The sequence below is a fragment of the Lathyrus oleraceus genome, chromosome 5, assembly GCF_024323335.1.
Source record: "Lathyrus oleraceus cultivar Zhongwan6 chromosome 5, CAAS_Psat_ZW6_1.0, whole genome shotgun sequence".
Lineage (NCBI taxonomy): Eukaryota > Viridiplantae > Streptophyta > Magnoliopsida > Fabales > Fabaceae > Lathyrus > Lathyrus oleraceus.
In genome coordinates this window covers 575,069,894-575,089,253 of record NC_066583.1, presented here as the reverse complement: position 1 = coordinate 575,089,253, position 19,360 = coordinate 575,069,894, and the positions used below count along the sequence as shown (strand labels likewise).

Genomic DNA, 19,360 nt, shown 5'->3' with positions numbered 1-19,360 from the left:
GGGGGAATCCCAAATGGTGACCCTAGCCGCCTGGCTGTTGGGTTTCCAAAGATAAATTAATAGGTGCACTAACAACGTACCAATAATTAAATTAATGCCAAGGAATACCAAAGGTAAATGGTCTTTAATCATATTTTAAATACTATTTCTTAAAAAAATAGATAAAAGAAATTGGAACAGAAGACAACGAACACAGATCCTTCGTCTTCTCCATGAAGACTCCCTCCAGTTCCCTCATCCTCTCGCATCTCTCAATCACTCTCTCTCAACCTCATCCACAAAATCGCTCGTCATCTCTCACGCTCAAAAAACAAAACGAAGACTGCTTACAGATAGAGATTCAAGCATTTCCTAACGCCGACCACTTTCAAGCGACTACCCCAGAATCGTGAACCCTAAACAACAAGTGAAACAAACCGAACATCCGTGGATTTGGGGAAGAAACGATGAGGAGATGAGAAATCTACCTTGGAGGCGAATGGACAAGTATGCTGATCTCTCTCCTCTTGCTCCTTCAGAATCGACGCCTGAGCTAAGGTTCGTTCTCTTGGACTTTTCTCGCTTCGCCGCTTTCTCCTTTTTTCTCTTCTAGGGTTTTTTCGATTTTGGGATTTAGGGTTTTTTTTCTCTGATTTTCGCCCGCCTCCCTGCCGTCCTCACCTCTCTCCTTTTATATCCTGCAATTAGGGTTTTAATTTGGTCTTTGGTGATCCAGAAGGGCTTCTCTACGAACTCCTTTCGGGATGCTCAGATTCGGATTTTCCTGTTTGATGCTTGTTCTTGGAACGATAATACTATCTACGCATTTTCTTACTCTACTTTGCCTCAATTCCATTTCGGGTATTTTTCTGAAGTTTCTACAGCCTTGCTAATTACCTGTATTTTTTACTGCAGTGAAAATTAGCAACAATTCATGGGCAACTTCGGTTATTTGCAAAGCTCCGATTATGAACACGGGTTAAGTGTGTTATTGGTACTGTGTTTGCTGTTATACAATGTTGTAAGTGACTTCACATCAGCTTCGGCAAAATCAAGAAAACTCTTCAACACCTTGTGAAATCCTGAAGATATAGAACCATCATTTTCAGAAGTCGTGAGTTCTTGCTCAACCTTCTCTAAACCTTTATGCACAGCTTGCATCTCTTCAGCTAATGCTTTTAGTTGGATCTTAGAAGCAGCTTCCATATTGAGAAGATCCTTGTCAAAATCTATCAGTTCTGGCATTTTCTCAGCAAGAAGCTTACACAAATAATGCATTAAAGTCATTTTGTTATTTCTTGCACGGGTATCAGATAACTTGAGAAGACTGTCCAATTTGAATCCTACTGCTGATCCTCGGGTTGTTCCCTGATTCAAGGCATTGCCCAACATAAGAATAGTCTGCATTATTTGACGAAGTTTTACAGATTCCTTGACCTCTCTGGTTGCATCTTTGATTGTATTCAAATTTTTCCTTAAGTCACTCACCTGACCAGAAAAGGTGATTTTAAAAGCAAACACCCTTAACTTGGATTCTACTCGTGGAACCTTCATCAGCTCCATAAAAAAACTGCTCACACTTTCCAAGCATATCCCGGTATAGTTCTTCAGCACCTCCATCTCTTCCTTTGTAGGACAGAACTTGATGAGGTTCTCAACCTGATCGATATCCAGAACACAAGAATCCAATGCCAAAATTGCTTTAAGCATATCTGGCAGAGGAATTTTGACTTTGGAGAGCATTATTTCACAATTATATGCTCTACGTAGGTCAACCAATTGTACTTTCTCAGGTTTGTTAATATTAGAACCACGCCGAAGTCCACCTTTAGTACTATTTCCATAAGAAATAGATGCTGCTGAAAACAAGGTCTCAAGTTCTGATATGTCTATTTCAGGGCCCCTTGAATCACTACCTTGTTTCTGTGAATCAGCCCATAGACTACCTTGTGCTGCTCGAGAAACTTTCACCCAATGTAGAGGCTTTAATAAAGTTTTCTTAACAGCAATAGCACCAGTACCACGACCTCTTCCCACATTTGTTGTTGCTAAAGAAGCTTTGCCTGTAATCGTGATTTGTAATGAAAAAAGTATGGTCTGCTACATGATAATGTATGGTTATATGCTTGTGAGTGCTTTGGAATTTTGGCTTGCTATGAATGCTTGTTGTCATGGGCAATTAAGTATGTCTGGAAATGTGTGGTTGCTAGAATTGGTTTAGATTTTAGAAATAATCTAAGACTCATCTAAATGTCAATTCAAAAATAAAAAAACCAATAAAACCAATTAAAATCAAATTAAACTATAATTTATTAAAATTACTTTGATATCAACTCTAACATTTATTTGAAAATTAAAATCAATTAGAGTTTGAATCATTAGTAAAAAACAATTAAGATTAACTTGAAATTTGGAATTAGATTTACTTTGAAATTAAAATCAGATTGAAAATTAAAAAAGTCAAATAACTAAAATCCATTTTGTAATCAAAAAGCACCATGATCAAAAGCTTAGATAATAACCAATGTTTATCAAAAAGAAATATGGATTTGGGAATGGATGGTTGCCTTTGGTCATGAATGTATGCAAATGAACTTTAGGCTAAGTGCCAAATGAGAAATAAAAAAATAAAAAAAATTCAGGACCAAAATCGGGGTATGACAACGAGGATAGATTGATCATCCATATTTTGCATCTTTGACCTCTTATGCTATCTTCAACAAACACTTGACTTCACTGGATTTCATTTTATGTTAAGTATTGTCATCATAAAAAGTAAACAACTACTCAATTAACTTGCACCTTTGTTATCAATAAGCTTCACTACCTTAGATCACTTTTATTATACTTGCAAGCACATAAATTCACATTCTCTCCCCATTTTGATGATGACAATCATCTCTCAGGAAGGTAGTAAAAGAAAAAACATATGGATAATTTTGGAGTGGTTAAACTCCCCCTCACATGAGTAGAGAGTATGTTGTACTCCTTCTGAGAGTATACTTCTCCCCCTTTGAAATAATAAAAAAGGCAAGAAACATGCTAGAAGATAATATGCAAGCACATAATTCACATAAATCAAACAAGATTAAAAGAAGGGAAAACACTACTTTATTATTAATTCAAACACTAGAATTCAATACTAAAAGGGAAAATCTAGGAATTATGAAGACTCTAAAAAGTAGAAAAACACACTTAATTGATAAATCTAGAACATATAAGTGAGAATACTCATTGTCATTAATATCATCCATCATCTCTTGAAATGTTTCTATTAATGATATCCATGTCCTTTGCCAAGTTCTAAATGACCAGATCAGTTTGTTGAGAGGCTTCCAAAAGGATATTGATGATGATAACATTTGATGCGACTAGACAGACTACATCTTCATCTTCATCCATTGATTTATTCCTCATTTCTGCTCGAAAGATACAGATCCTCATACTACTGAGACAAGAGTAATTAATCTTTGAGTGGATAAGATCCACTGATTCCCCCATAGTGTTGACTAAAAAATAGATAATATCTTGGTAATCAAATCTCCTTGTGGTAATCTTACTAGTCGACTTTGCTTGTAATAGATCATATGGAGAAGCATCCCATCGACCTAATTTGCTTAAAAGTTTTGGGTTAATGACCATGCAGGTACAACATCCTCTCTTATGATGACCTCAAGATTATTTTTCCTTGGTATTAGTATCAATGTGGTAAAATAGTGTGTCACACGGATATTGGCCTTTAAGAAGCTTGTTTCATTATGAAGTTTCTTTTCTTCGATAGGATTCATGAGAAAAGAAAGGATAGTAGGAGAAAGTTTGAATCTTATAAACTTTATTGACATGTCATAGGTATATGATACTCCATAGAAGGTTAGTCTAAATACTTTTCCGAACTGATATCTATGAATATCAATTTCTATTCCTTTTACATATGTCTTCAGAGATAGATCTTCAAATTTTAGTTTTGAGTGAACTCTCTAACAAGATCCGAAAACACTCGATCTAGTATTTTGGTGAAAAATTCCCTTAGCAAACCCTGACAGATGTTCTTATACAATTTGAAGTTATTAAGAAAATTTTCTTCCATAACAATGGTACGTTAGACCTTTTGGTTGGACATTCCCTTCCTTTCTTGACTTCTTGAGGATCATCCTTCTAAGAGAAATCTTCTAAGGAAGAACTTCTAGTGGGGAGACTTCTTTTTGGATCCATAGATAATGATACTAAAGGTGCAGAGTAAAACTCACATAAGAACATAGAGAAGGAATAAGAAAATGAGAGAAAAGATCATGAAAAAAATGAGAATAGGAGTACCTATTTATAGTCTTGCTTCTGATGGATTGAACGTGCAAAAAATCCACAAAATCCTTGAAGATTTGGCCTAGAAAATATCTCAACCAAAATTTTCCAAAAGCATAGTGATAATAGATTATCTTATGGGCCTAATTAATTATTTGATGATGATTTTGAAGATTTCACATGTTCTCCAACAATACTCTAAATTGATTTGCTTTTGAGGCAAATATGCAATCTAATTTCATCTAAAATTTGAAACACATAGAGCCTATAATCGCTTAGGCTAATCAATTATCCTTCCTATTTTTATCTTTCTTAGTTATTTGGACCGTTGGTTGAGATTTAGCTTGGGCATACTGTTTTTGACACCCCTTTTTGGTTCAAATTGCACATTTTTCTCCAAAAATACTAAAAACTCAAATATATATCGTTAAATAAAGGATACATACTCAATCAAAAATCATTGATATGACATCGATTTTTACTTACCTTTTTTTTATAATGAGAAAAAAATATCAAATAAAAATAAACAAAAATGATATGTGGAATTTTAATGTATCAAATTAAAAATTAAGATGAAATTTATCAACTTCTCAAATACCTTTTTATTTATGTTCCATTCCAATGAGAATAATCGATAATATATACATCACTTATAATTTTTAAGATTTACTTTATTATATTTTGGTTGACGAATAGAAAACTAAAAACAAAAAGCCAAAATATAATATAGTAAATATTTAAAATTATATAAAAAAATTCACGTTTTCATTTTTCCTTTAAAGATAAGATAAAATAAAATAAAAACCAACAATAATTATTTAAAAATATATACAAAAAAAATCCACCTAAAAAACCAACAAATATGTTTCTATTTAATCTTGTGATTTGATTTACTTTATTTACTAAAAGTGTATATAAATTTCGGATAAGTTGAAACATATATTATATTATTTGTGAGACGTGTCTTGAACGTGGCCAATATTATTATAAAAATAATACGTTCAAATCTTATTTTGACAAAAAATTTATTAATATGTTTGAATGTTGAATCTAATTTTTTTGATAATTGATATTGTTTGAATTTGGATTGAATGGTAACATGCATTGTATAGACATTTAAACAAATAAATTTGTGCGAAAAAAAAATGTGTTCTCGTAAAGATATACACCTTGAAAAACATAAGAAATGAGAATTTGAATTGTGTTTAAAATGAATGGGTGGAGTAGCTCAACCTATATGTACTATGTGAGTTATATTGTGGTAAACAGGTTCAATTTATAAAGATAACATTAATTTATATGTATGTATTAATATAAACAACTTGATGATATTAAACGATAACTTTAGAATAATTGTGTTTCAATTTTTTTCTAAAACCTTTTTTAAAACATATTTTGATAAAAACAATTACAAGAACAAATAAAAGAGTTAAATGAAAGAGAGAATCAACACAACGATATATACATATTCACTAATAATTTGATAGGTTCAGTCTCCTTACACTAAGTAACAAAAAAATAGACTATAATGAGTTAAATGGTTTAGGGTTCAATCATAGACGAAAGTTTTTTTTTTATATTTATGTATTAATGTAAACAAATTGTTGATACTTATAAATCAACAATTTTTTTAAATAAATCAATTCGACTATGATTTAGTCTTCTTAGTCTTTTGGCTTGGTACAATTTAGTATTTAAGGAAGAAACATTCTACTAGATCGAGTTAGAAAGTAATATCAAATGAAATTATTAGATAACTCTTTTAACAAAATAATAAATAATTCTTTTGCACAAATACAACTGAAAAATATATGCAAAAAACAGGATAATATTTTTTTCTAAAGTATCACGTGAGTCTCTCTCTCTCTCTCTCTCTCTCTCTCTCTCTCCTTTCTGATGTATGCTTTAATTTGCTTTCTTTTATTGCTTGTTAGCTACTCCTTAGGCATTAGGAACGCTCACCATTTTGCAACCGATAATCAAACCCTTGATCCAACGTCAAACGATCTTTTCTTAAATCAAAACCAATAAACAAACCCTTGATCCAACGTCAAGCGGTCTTTTTTCCAAATCAAACTCAAAAAACACAATAAATGGCGATTAGGATTGTACATCACGAGCCTTAAGCGATAAAGAAGGGATGAGATTGGAGCTTTCCTACACTCATTCTGAATGCTTCGAACACAAGACGTTTGACTTGATCGTTTGAGGTATTCATCTTTACCCATAGTCTTTAGTGCAATCCGAAGTCAATAACACTTTCTCAAAAACATAAAAATAATTCAACACATTCAAACCTTTTGTTTGAGCCTTAGGGAGGCACGATCGAAAACCCTTCTTCAAGGTAATAAAATCAACAAAACAAACAAACAATTTAAAACCAACGAACTAAGGAAGCTCTGATTTCTCACTTCAACAAGTGAGCATACGTAGGCACGAGGATCCATTCCTTGGCGAGCACACTAATTTAAAATCTACCTCCACTCCGCAAACCTTTGGCAAGCAAACATTCGATAAACAATACACACGTAAGCGCAAACATCCTAGATGGTTCCCATGGAATACCATGGATGTGAGGGATGTTAATACCTTCCCCTTACATAAGCGACTTCGGGACCTATTAGTGGTTGCGATGACCGTTCTATGGGGTTTTCTTGATATTTTCCCTTTCCTTTGGAATAAATAAAAACCGATGGCGACTTTATATTTTTCGCGTAACGACACCTTACAACCAAATATTAAATTTTCTATTGATCCTTCTAAGTTTGAAAGGTCTTTGAACCATTCACAGAAAAAGCATAAAAAATTCAAAAAGGATTTAAATGGAAAAATCACATCTCATCATAACCTATCTTGTCATTATTGTTGAAAGAATGGTCATACTATTGAAAAGTCTAAGTTTAGGAAAGTTTTTGTTCCTAAAGGAGCTTCTCAATGGTTACCCAAATGCAACATTGATTTCACTCACTTCCAAGGATCCAATGAAAATTGGGTACCGATCTCCCTTGTTTAATTCTACAGGTTGAATATCTTGACTCTATGGAAAAGATGTGATATCTTGATAGTGGATGCTCAAGAAATATGACGGGTGGCATATCTTTATCCGTGTGTGTGTGCGTGTGCATGTGCATATGTGTGTGTTGTGTGCGTGTGTGTGTGCGTGTGCATGTGCGTGTACGTGTGCATGTGTGTGTGTGTGTGCGTGTGCGTGTGTGTGCGTGTGCGTGTGGGTGGGTGTATGTGTGTGTCTTTACAAGACACTAGTTACTCAAACTAACACGACCATGGGAGCTTTCACACTTTCTCTCTGTCACAACTCTGGAGTTTTAAGTCTTGGAATATTTATTTTTTAGTTTAGCATCATACAAGATCCTTGAATTTTCTTAATTAGGGTTGAGATATCTTCATGTTGAATACCATCTGAGAGTTGAGAAGTTAACACTTCAATGACCCTTGAAACCGAAGTCTTTACTTGAAATATGTTTGACTGTAATATGTTGGGTGAGAATATGGACACAAATAGGTCTAGAAGGGGGATGAATTTTCCTTTCCCCAAGTAGACAATTTCAAAAACATTTTAGGTTCCATAAAATGAAATCATAGATGTTAAAATATGGAAAGAAAAACACAATACTAAGAGAGCTTCGAAGCATCTTAATGAATTGATCTAACCAAAATCATTACAAGACATCACTAAAGACATGATTCTATCTGAAGGTGGCAAGAAACACAAGAAATTGGGGTTTGAATTGGGTTTCTAAAAACAAAATCTTTTTCGAAACCAACTCAATCAAACAATAACATGAACAAGATAAATAACAAAGTTATTTTTATACTGGTTCGCTATTAATGAAGCTACCTCCAGTCCACCCTACCAAGGTGATTTTTCCTTCTCAACAAGGACTTAATCCACTATAACCGAACTGATTACAGACACCACAAAGACAAACCGTCTTTGTCTTCTTTAGTTTATCTGACTAAAACCTAGTCACTCAAAGAAACCACTCAAACAACTTTGAGAATTACAAGTGTGTGCTTACAAGTATTACTTCTAAAAAAGTAGATTAACATAAGTTAAATACAATGAATTTCTTCACACAATAACGAAAAATAACTTTATGTGTGTTTACAAAGACTATTCACATAAATATATACTTTAGAAAAGAGTGTGTGTATGTTCAATAGCGTGAGCATTAGCGTTGTGAATTAGTAACCTCTTCCAATCTTCCAAGTCTCCTTTATATAGGCAGTTAAAGATGCATTGGAGGGTAGAATTGAAATAGCAAATTACAGTTGTCTCTTTGTATAACAGTTTGCATGTAAGAGACAAAATGGTACAATAGTATTGTTCTTAGCCCACAAAATCAGCATAGTTGAGGGAAGGGTGATATTGTATTGTATACTATTTTTCTGACGCAAAACCTTTTGATCTTATCTTCTAATCTTCAGAGGCTTATGATGGAATTTTGTTGAAGCATGCTTAGAAGGATCAAGAGACTAGTTGATAAAATCTTCAGAACCTCGGTCTTCAGAGTCTTGACGCGGTTCCTCAGAACCTGGTCTTCATATCTTGTTCTTCATAATCTTTAGAACTTGAGCGCAAAATCTTAAAGACTGACAATCCTTCAGAGGCTCTTCAATCAGTGTCACAGTCGGAAGCTTTAGCATAAATGTTCATCATAACCATTGTCTAAAAGCTTTTCTAGAACTTGACAACATCTTGTAAAGCACTTGGATCTCTTCAGAGTCAAAGTGTGTTGATTCCAGAATCTGAGGACATCACATGTCAATGCTTTAGAGTCAGAACCTGTTAGTAAAAATTACACACTAGATAAAAACCATTAGTGTACAAAATTGTTCTCTAAGAAACAATGCATTATCATCATCAAAACTAAAGGCCAGATGCAGAACCAAATCTTGTTCTTACAATCTCCCAATTTTTGATGATGACAAAACCATGTATTTTAATGAACAATTCTTACTTGGTTTAATCACATAAAAATATAAGAGTGAGGTTTGTAAGCTCCCCCTAAATTTTATACTGTTAGAAATTATTTTTCAGCTTAGAATATCAGAGTTAGGTTTACAAGCTCCCCCTAAATTTAAGACTTGAAATAATCTTAACACACATAAAAATCTCAATCAGCATGAAAGAAATAACTTCCCATAAGGAAGAAGCCTAGTTACTGAAGCATGGTTACTATTTTCCCATAAGGCAGAAGCCTAATTGTAATGGATGAAGTAACTTCCTATAATGAAACAACTTGGGTACATAAGTATTTCATTTAGAATCCTTGCTTGAGTGTCAAAAAGTCTAGTTATCAGTCTCGTCACAAAGCATGATTTGTTAGAGCTTTCGTAGCCTAGTTATATTCCTCATGTCTGGTTGTTATCAGAACTTGTATACATATGGTTCAAAGCTTGTATACGCTTGGTTCAACCTGGTTCACTTGAACTTAGTTCAGAACAAGAATATGTCTGGTTAACTGCAAACTGCTTAGTTAACTATTCAGAACATAAGCTTGATTCTTAAACATAAGCCTGATTCATATGAACTCAACTCATCTTGGTTAATGCCTTAGAATTTAAAACACTTGGTTAACATAATGAACTTTTTCAAAGTTCCCAGAAAGGTTACCAATGTCAGAACATATAAAGACAAGTTTGGGTTTCATAATGGGAATTAGATATATCAAAATTAGTCATTCTTTCTCCCCCTTTGTCATCATTCAAAAAGATAAAATAAAAGACAAAGTAAACAAGAATATATTTTCATTTCATCAAAAAGATAACTCAATACAACAATCAAAAAAGAAAAACAAATACAACATAAAGTTTTAAAAAAACTATTTTTAAGGAGGGGGTGGTAGTATTGATAAGATCTTCCAAGGAATCCTTCAATCTTTGATGTCTTCTCATCCTAATGCTTGAGTCTCTCTTTAACTTCAGAAGTCTCAGCTGCAACATGCTCCAAAGTCTTCAAAATGAATTCCTCAAAATCCACAGTCTTCTTGACCCCAAAGTTACTTCCAACTTCAAGAGTAGTCTCAGAAGCAACCATAGTAATATGAGTTGGAGAAGTAGGTGGAGTCACTTTTGGAGCAGGAAGTGTTAGACGATAAACCAATATTTAGAAGGGGGTGAATAGATCACAAGTTAAAACTTGAACCAAAATTGGTTTTGAAAAATTTTATAACACGGAAGCAAGTTTTAAATTTTTCCCGGATAAAAAATCGTCTAACCGAAACTACTATCAAAAGCTCGGATATGCGTAGAGGTTTCAATGTTATAATAATAATCCACAAGTCAATCAACAACAATTAAACACAACTAACCTAATATAATACAATAGGAAAAGTCCATCTCCAATGAACAAAACACAAAAAAATTAAGTCAATCAATTTGTTGAACACTTAGTGTGCGATCAACAATGTTTGTAACTTTATGTAGTGTTTGTTGTTCTTAGAAATAAAATCACAACCAAATGGTCTTTGATCTATACAACAACACAAATTTCAAAACGCTTTCAAAATTATGATCTAAACAATATTGATCAAATGATAAATGCAATCGACAATTTGCAAATCAAAAAATTATATATATATATATATATATATATATATATATATATATATATATATATATATATATATATATATATATATATATATATAGAGAGAGAGAGAGAGAGAGAGAGAGAGAGATACAGAGAGAAAGTACACAAGGATTTGTTTAGGCAGTTCCCCAATTGACCTCGCTATGGGCACGTCTGCCCTCAATTCGAATTCAAATTTAGATAATATAATAAATCTTACTTTGCAAAATGTGTGTATACAAGAGATTAAGAAATCAAACTCTAGAAACCTTAAGTTTGATGTTGACTCTACCAACTCCAAAACCCTTGATCAAAGATTGATTAAGTAACCAACAATGTCGCTTCAATTCACCTCTTCTTGCTACTTCTTTACAAGGCACTCCTTGTCCCAAAGCTTTCATCCGGTTAAATTAATTCCAAGTGCACACTTGTTGAAACCCAAGATTTTCCAACACAACCCATAATCTCACATTACTCTTTTGCAAGGTACCCCTTGTCCCAAGGCTTTCACTCGATCATATCTGAATGACACAATCTTGTCCAAAACCTTCAAACCCTAAAATATCTTGAAGGAAGAGGTTTTCGAATTCTCCTTCATGATCACTTCGGATGGAATTTTTTTTCAAGTTCATCTTATTTTGGAATAACCTTGCAAATTGTTTGACAGCCGGATAGGTCTCATTATTACTACACAAAAACATAACCCAACAAAAAATAGAGTAATCATCAACAATCACAAATCCGTAATAGTTACCACATATGATTTTGGTCCTTGAGGGACCAAAGAGGTCCATATGAAGAAGCTCAAGAGGTCTCGAGGTTAAAACTATATTTTTCGATTTAAAAGAGACTCTTGTTGCTTTCCCATTTGACACACTTCACATAGATGGTCTTTCGTGAAATTCATTTTTGGTAGACCGATTACCAAATCTTTTGAGGTTATTTTGTTTAGTAAATCAAAGTTGGTATGAGCTAGGCATTTATGCCATAACCAAGAGTTTTTACTCATGGTATCAAGACGCTTAGTTCCAACCAAGGATACCTCATCTAAGTTAAGCATATAGGTGTTATTAACCCTCAAGCCTTTAAACATATAATTTGTCTTCTTATTATGTTCAAATAAGCAACAAGTAACTTTAAATCCCTTGTCACAAAGTTTACTAATGCTGAGAAGGTTATGTTTAAGACCATCAACTAACATGACATCGGAGATAGTAGTAGATGAAGGATTACCTACACTACCTTTTCCAATTATAGCTCCATTGTTGTTATCTCCATAAGTGACAAACCCCTTCTTCTTTGGCACAAAGTTAATGAATAGAGATATGTCACCCGTCATATTTCTTGAGCATCCACTATCAAGATATCACATCTTTTCCATATAGTCAAGACATTCAACCTATAGAATTAAACAAGGGAGATCGGTACCCAATTTTCATTGGATCCTTGGAAGTGAGTGAAATCAATGTTGTATTTGGGTAACCATTGAGAAGCTACTTTAGGAACAAAAACTTTCCTAAACTTAGACTTTTCAATAGTATGACCATCTTTCAACAATAATGACAAGATAGGTTATGATGAGATGTGCTTTTTCCATTTAAATCCTTTTTGAATTTTTTATGCTTTTTCTGTGAATGGTTCAAAGACCTTTCAAACTTAGATGGATCAATAGAAAATGTAATATTTGGTTGTAAGGTGTCGCTACGCGAAAAACACAGAGTCGCCATCGGTTTTTATTTATTTCAAAGGAAAGGGAAAATATCGAGAAAACCCCAAAGAACGGTCATCACAACCACGAATAGGTTCGGAAGTCAGTTATGAAAGGGGAAGGTATTAGCACCCCTCACATCCATGGTATTCCATGGGAACCATCTAGAACGTTTGTGCTTACGTGTGTATTGTTTATCGAAGGTTTGCTTGCCAAAGGTTTGCGAAGTGGAGGTAGATTTTCAATTAGTGTGCTCGCCAAGGAATGGATCCTCGTGCCTACGTATGCCCACTTGTTGAAGTGAGAAATCAGAGCTTCCGTAGTTTGTGGGTTTTAAATTGTTTGTTTGTTTTGTTATTTTTATTACCTTGAAGAAGGGTTTTCCATCGTGCCTCCCTAAGGCTCAAACAAAAGGTTTGAATGTGTTGAATTATTTTTATGTTTTTGAGAAAGTGTTATTGATTTTGGATTGCACTAAAGACTATGGATAAAGGTGAATACCTCAAACGATCAAGCAAACGTCTTGTGTTCGAAGCATTCATAATGAGTGTAGGAAAGCTTCAATCTCATCCCTTCTTTATCGCTTAAGGCTCGTGACATACGATCCTAATCACTATTTATTGTGTTTTTTGATTTTAATTTGGAAAAAAGACCGCTTGACGTTGGATCAAGGGTTTGTTTATTGGTTTTGATTTAAGAAAATACCGATTGACGTTGAATCAAGGGTTTGATTATCGGTTGCGAAATGGTGAACGTTCCTAATGCCTAAGGAGTAGCTAATAAGCAATAAAAGAAAGAAAGTAAAATAAAATCATTTATAAATCAAAGTTTACAAATATTTTATATATAAGTGAGTAAATAGACAGCGGAAAACCAAAATAAAGAAAACTATTGGAAAGTAAAGGAGTTCAGGGAGAGAGTAGAACATCCGTGAATTATACAGGTTCATACTATGATGACCTACTCTAGTCCCTGAGATATATTCTTGAGAGTATTCAATAAACTTTAGAATTTTTTGAATGATTTGCCCACTTATACAAGCAAATGAAGTTTTCAAGCTAATTTCTGCGAACAAGACCTAGAGGGATTAATCTTCAAATCACATAGAGATTTCCCATGGGCTGATCTCAAACCAAGATAGAATTTTGAGTTGGCTATCCTCCAAACTGAACAAGGATTTTATACAGGATAACCATGAACCGAGATAATATTTTTACCGGGATGATCTCAAACCTACTGAGCTTTTATACTAGGTTGAACTCAGGAACCAAGAAATATTTTAATTGGGGTGATTTGGAACCGATTGAGATTTCAATCGGGCTGAGCTCAAGAACCATTGTGGAGATTTTACTAACTGATCTTCACGAATAAAAAGAGAGATTTTTATTTAAGGCGAAACTCACGAACAAAATGGAGACTTCCTAAGACAATCCCCCAAATATACAAGAGTTTTTAACTAGTTTAACTCACAACCAAAATGATAACTTTCTATGGACGAAATATTTACTCAAGAGATAATATACTATTCATAAATTTACAATTCATCCCTCGTCCAGAATAATGAACCTCACTTAGACTCAAGAATCCTCTCGAAGCACTATGGTTAAATATATGTGAAAAAAATGAGAGATTTAAATAAATGATGAGAGAAATTAAAAGTTAATTTTAAACTCATTTTCTAGATGTGTAAAAATGACATAGAAGTTCTCTATTTATAGGCATAGGTGTGGTATAAATTTGGAAGTAATTCATGGACCAATTAAATGACATAATTAATTAGGTTAATCGATTAGACAACCTAAATAATTAATTCTCATGGCCATGAATGATTTTTTTTATATATAGTTGTTATCAATCATTAGGAAAGTATACCACTTAATTTTAGACTAACCCAAGCATGATATAATATATTAGGTTCATATTCTAATCAATTATTCAGTTAGAAAAAGGTCTTTCAATCAATCATGCACTCTTCTAATCAACTAGCTAGGTCTCAAAAATATTTTTTAGTGGTTTAAATAAAATATGAGAGACTTCTTAAATGATTTATGTGTGTGTGAGAGAGATTAACCATAATATTTTCATAAATACCCTTATGTCTTTACAAGACACTGGTCACGCGGACAAAAATGGTCATGTGAGCTTTCACTCTTCCTCTCTTTCACAATTTTGGAGTTTCAAGTCTTGGAATATTTATTTTGACTTTAGCATCATACAAGAGCATTGAATTTTCTTAATGATGCTTGAGATATCTTCATGTTGAATATCATCATCTGAGAGTTGAGAAGTCAAACATTTGGTGATCCTTGAAACCAGAGTCTTTACTTCAATGTCATTTGAACAAAGTGTTGACTTTAAATAGATGTCTTGATCTTTAAGAGCATAGCTTGATTCGGAAAGATATATTGATCAACCATATTTTGCATCTTTGACCTCTTGAGCTATCTTCAACAAATACTTTACTTTAGTGTATATTGTTTGGTATTAAGTATTATCATCATCAAAGCTAAATAACTATTAAGTTGACTTGTGCCTTTGTTATCCATAAGCTTCATTTTGTAACTCAAAAAAATAATACAACCTCACGAAGCGCAATCGCACGCTTACGAAATCGACTAATAGAATCGCCAATGAACTTTATTTATTTCCAAAAAGATAAAGGGAAAACACTGATACAACGCCTAAAAGAACGACAATAATTATGGTCGTCGCAACCAAATTAGGATTCGGGAGTAGATTACATAAGGGGAATGTATTAGCACCTCTCACGTTTGTTGTACTCAACGAGAATCATTTTATTAGTTGTGCGTGTTAGTGTTTGTTTTTGAAATGTTAGACTTCTCGAGTTATTAAAAGAGGAAAAAAGAATAGGACAAAAATGTTTGTTTTCTTATTAGGGTGTCTGACGAGACTTTTATTATGTTTATTTTTGTTCTTTTTTTGAAAGGGTTGATTTTACGCTAATCTTGAATAAAAAAAATTAAACACAATCAAAACAAAAATAAAAGGAAAGTGGTACAATTATTACACGTCATAAGAATGAGGGTACATTTTGTCGAATGAGGATATAATAAAGCAATTAAGAACAAATCCATCAAACAAGTGAACGTAAATAATCACGGGCTCATTGTAAGAAGACCCAAGAGTAAGTAACGAGACCGGAATCCAACCAAAATTGAAAGCAAAATGAATTTAGCGTTATGTTAAGTTAATTTAAAGTGAATTCATGTAGGAATAATTCTATAAGAAATCAGTCAACAAATCTATGTGTTCTAGTGATTTCGAACGCTAAATTGGATTTTAATTCCGAAATCGCAACGCAATAAATTTGATGCAAAAATTAACTTAAATCTACTTAGTAAATAAATAAATAATGCAATCAATTAAAATCTAATTAACTAATCCACTAAACAAATAACTAATTAATTAATGATTTAAACTAAAAAAAAGAATTAAAACAAATTAATTAATTAGAAGGATAATAGAAAATGAGAGTTTGATGCATTTTTATGAACAGTGGAAAAGAGGGAGATATGTGTGTAGTTATTATGGGTAGGTTTGTTGTGTGGTGATTGGAATGGAGAGTATATGAGAAACAAAGCTAAATATTATGGTATATGTTCATATTATGGTATATGTTCATGAAATAGAGAAAAAAATAATGTAGATTGTTATCATTTCTCATGGAAATAAAAATATGGTAGATGAGGATATGAGGTCAGCAGTGGTTACGGGGATCCTCTAGCTTTTATTCCCTTTTTGATTTTTTTCATGACATAGAAATAAACAAAAAAAGAAATGAGGCCCCACCAACTCGTCCTTTCTCATTAGCCAAAGAAGGTTATATACATGTATTTAGGGTTTTAGAAATTAAGGCAAATGTCCATAATACTCTCTAAATATTCATAATGTAACAAAAAAAGTGTTTTACAAATTAAACGAAAACAAATTTAAATATTTTTAATATAACAATATAAAATCAAACTAATCATATACTTAAATATATTTATTTCTTTCGAACATTTTGATAAAAAAACAAAAATTAAAAGATTTAAAATAAATAAAAATCAGTCGTAAAAATGTTTGAAAAATTAAACTGAATGCATAAAAAAGATCAGCGCAAAATAAACTTCTTTGAAACATACATGTTTTGACCAAATTCTGAAGAAAAAAACCGGTTAAAAGACTTAGGCTGATCAAAATATGACTGAAAAAATAGTCAAAAAAATAAAATGAGCATGGCAGATCAAACTACGCGAACCATAGATTAATAAAACTGATGTCTACAAGTCCGATCTTGAAATTTTTCCCTGTTAATTTCACTTACATTTAAAAACTGATTCAACTAGTATGTTTGTAGATCTAAAAATTTATTTTGATTGACATTTTAAACGACATGCTTGATGAAATGCATGTTCTACTATGCATATGGGGCAAATGTCATGATAAATGAATCAATTTATTGAATGAGGGGTAAAATTAGGGTATGACAGTTATCCCTATTTAAGTATCTTCAACCGGAGAATATGAAGAATGACATTTTTTATATGATCGCGGTGAGAGATAGTTAAATACTAAAAGATTCGGATTCTGTCCCTGAATGCAGATGACATGATATGAGATGTGATGAAGGCATGAATGACTCTTTTTATTTTGGTTTGCTAGGGAAATGATCTGATATGAGATGAACCTTAGCATGATATTTTATGATGTATGAATAATGACATATGGATCTATGGGGAATATGGAGATATATGGTAACAGTGGTCCATAGGAAATGATAATGATGGAAATTGTGAAAGACTCACTAGGGTAACAACATATCAACTCGGGGGTTGAGAAAATAAATGCAATATCGACTCGGAGAGCGAGGACAAATCAAAACAAACAAATCAACTTGCCTGAGTGCAACTTTTGGGTAGATGTATTTTGTATGATGCCAAAACTATGATACTTTAACGTTAATGTATATTGGACGACCTCATCTGATTCTCTATGTGCATCTTAACATTAGGAAGCATAAAAGTATTTAGAAATAAGTTTGAAAAATGCGTCACGCATCAAAAATACATAAAAATCTATTTTTGGAAAAAATTGAACTATAACTCGACACATGTATATCATAGGTCGATCCATAAAAGAAGTTTTTAAACATGTAAAATATATGCATAAAAGTAAGACATGTGAAAATAGAATTTATTGTTCATTTACCAGATTAGACGGACGATCTAGATTATTGGCTCCACCACCTCCAACTAATAAGTTGGAATATGGAAGTTCAAAAATGATTGTTTTCTAATGCTTTATTTTTAATCAATTTCTCTAGAGAAACATTGACACTAGCATTTGCAGTGTTTTGTTGCACAGGCATGGGAACCTTTGAAGGAGTATAAGGAACCCAACGTTTTTGTTTAGCATCATAGTATTCCATCGAGATCTTTTAGATGCACTCGTGGATATGGTAACCAAATAGTGATTTAAGATTATTTTCAATATGGAAACACCAACCCTTATCTATGTTTATATAGAGAAACAATAAACGAAAATTAAGTGAATATGGATTGAGATCGAGAATATTATCGTTGAGAATGAGAATGTTACCGTTAGAATGAACAAATAGCAGAAAATTAAGTGAATATGGATTGAGAATGAGAATGTTACCGTTAGAACGAACAAATATGTTAAGTATCTTTTTTATAATATATTTTGAGTTTTTTAATTCATTATTTCAAAGGATCAAAAATGAATTCTTATTTTAGCTTTTTCATTTTCTAAATGATATTTTACTATTGTAATCATTTTCATATGTTTTAATATAATAAATTGCTTTTTATTATTTTAACTTTTTTATATCTATAACAAGTTGATTTTATAACTTTTTATACATTGCTTTGTAAATTTGTTTATAAATGATAATAGTTTGTAAAGATAAATATATTAATGATTTAAAGTTTTGTTTAGAATGAACCCGTGATATGATTGGATGCAATTATATTTTTTTTTGTCAAGTAGTACAGTGGTTGAAGTTCATTCTTTAAAGATGAATAAATAGGATATCGCAAATTCGAACCTCCGTGATTATATATATAAATATTTAACCATGGATTATTTTAAAATAATTCTCAATTATAAATTAATTTGGATAAATTATTTATTATCCTTAACTTTAATGTGATATTGATATCCTATAAGTAAAATTAATTCAAAATTGTAAATAGTTTAATATAAATTAATATAAAATATATATAACTTTAAACAACAAATACCCACTCAATCAAATTTCATTGATATGACATCGATTTTACTTACTTTGTTTATAATAAGAAAATAAAATATAAATAAAGATGATATCTGAAATTTTAATGTAGTGAATTAAAAGTTAAGATGAAATTTATCAAATTCTCAAATAACTTATTATTTATATTTCATTTCAATAAGAATAGTGGATATAATATATTCATCACTTATCATTTTTAAGATTTACTTTATTATATTTAGGCTGGCGAGTATAAAAATAAAAAATAAAATTTAAAATATAATAAAGTAAATCTTTAAAATTATATAAAATTTCACACTTTTATTTTTCCTTTAAAAATAAAATAAATACTAATAATAATTATTAAAAATATATAAAAAATCCACCTAAAAAATCAACAAATATCTTTCTATGTAATCTTGTGATTTGAGTTTATCGTAGATTTACTTTATTTACTAAAAGTATAGAAATTTCGGATAAGCTAGCACATATATTATATTATTTGCGAGACGTGTCTCCAACG

At 31.9% G+C, this 19,360-nt stretch overlaps 2 protein-coding genes across 3 annotated transcripts in view; both read right to left on the bottom strand.

Moving 5' to 3' along the window:
- Positions 1-18,017, bottom strand: part of LOC127086587 (DNA glycosylase/AP lyase ROS1) — a 48,622-nt gene extending 30,605 nt beyond the window's left edge. For both annotated transcript variants that reach the window (XM_051027369.1, XM_051027370.1), the window contains exon 1: positions 17,959-18,017. In XM_051027369.1, coding sequence (XP_050883326.1) covers positions 17,959-18,012 — 54 coding nt within the window. In that variant the 5' untranslated portion in view covers positions 18,013-18,017. The remainder of the gene's footprint in view (positions 1-17,958) is intronic.
- LOC127085875 (formin-like protein 14) lies at positions 946-12,212 on the bottom strand. The gene is made up of 2 exons (XM_051026430.1): positions 11,879-12,212; positions 946-2,042 (listed from the first exon to the last, which is right to left on the bottom strand). Exons 1-2 carry the CDS (start codon positions 12,210-12,212, stop codon positions 946-948), a joined length of 1,431 nt encoding a protein of 476 aa, XP_050882387.1.
- Positions 18,018-19,360: the final 1,343 nt, after the last annotated feature.

Excerpts from the sequence above, each read along its gene's own strand:
- LOC127085875 (XM_051026430.1), bottom strand. The coding sequence starts at position 12,212 with ATGACGGGTGACATATCTCTATTCATTAACTTTGTGCCAAAGAAGAAG. Across the intron at positions 2,043-11,878 it reads TAAGCGTCTTGATACCATGA|GCAAAGCTTCTTTAGCAACA; the intron begins GTAAAAACTCTT and ends TCACGATTACAG.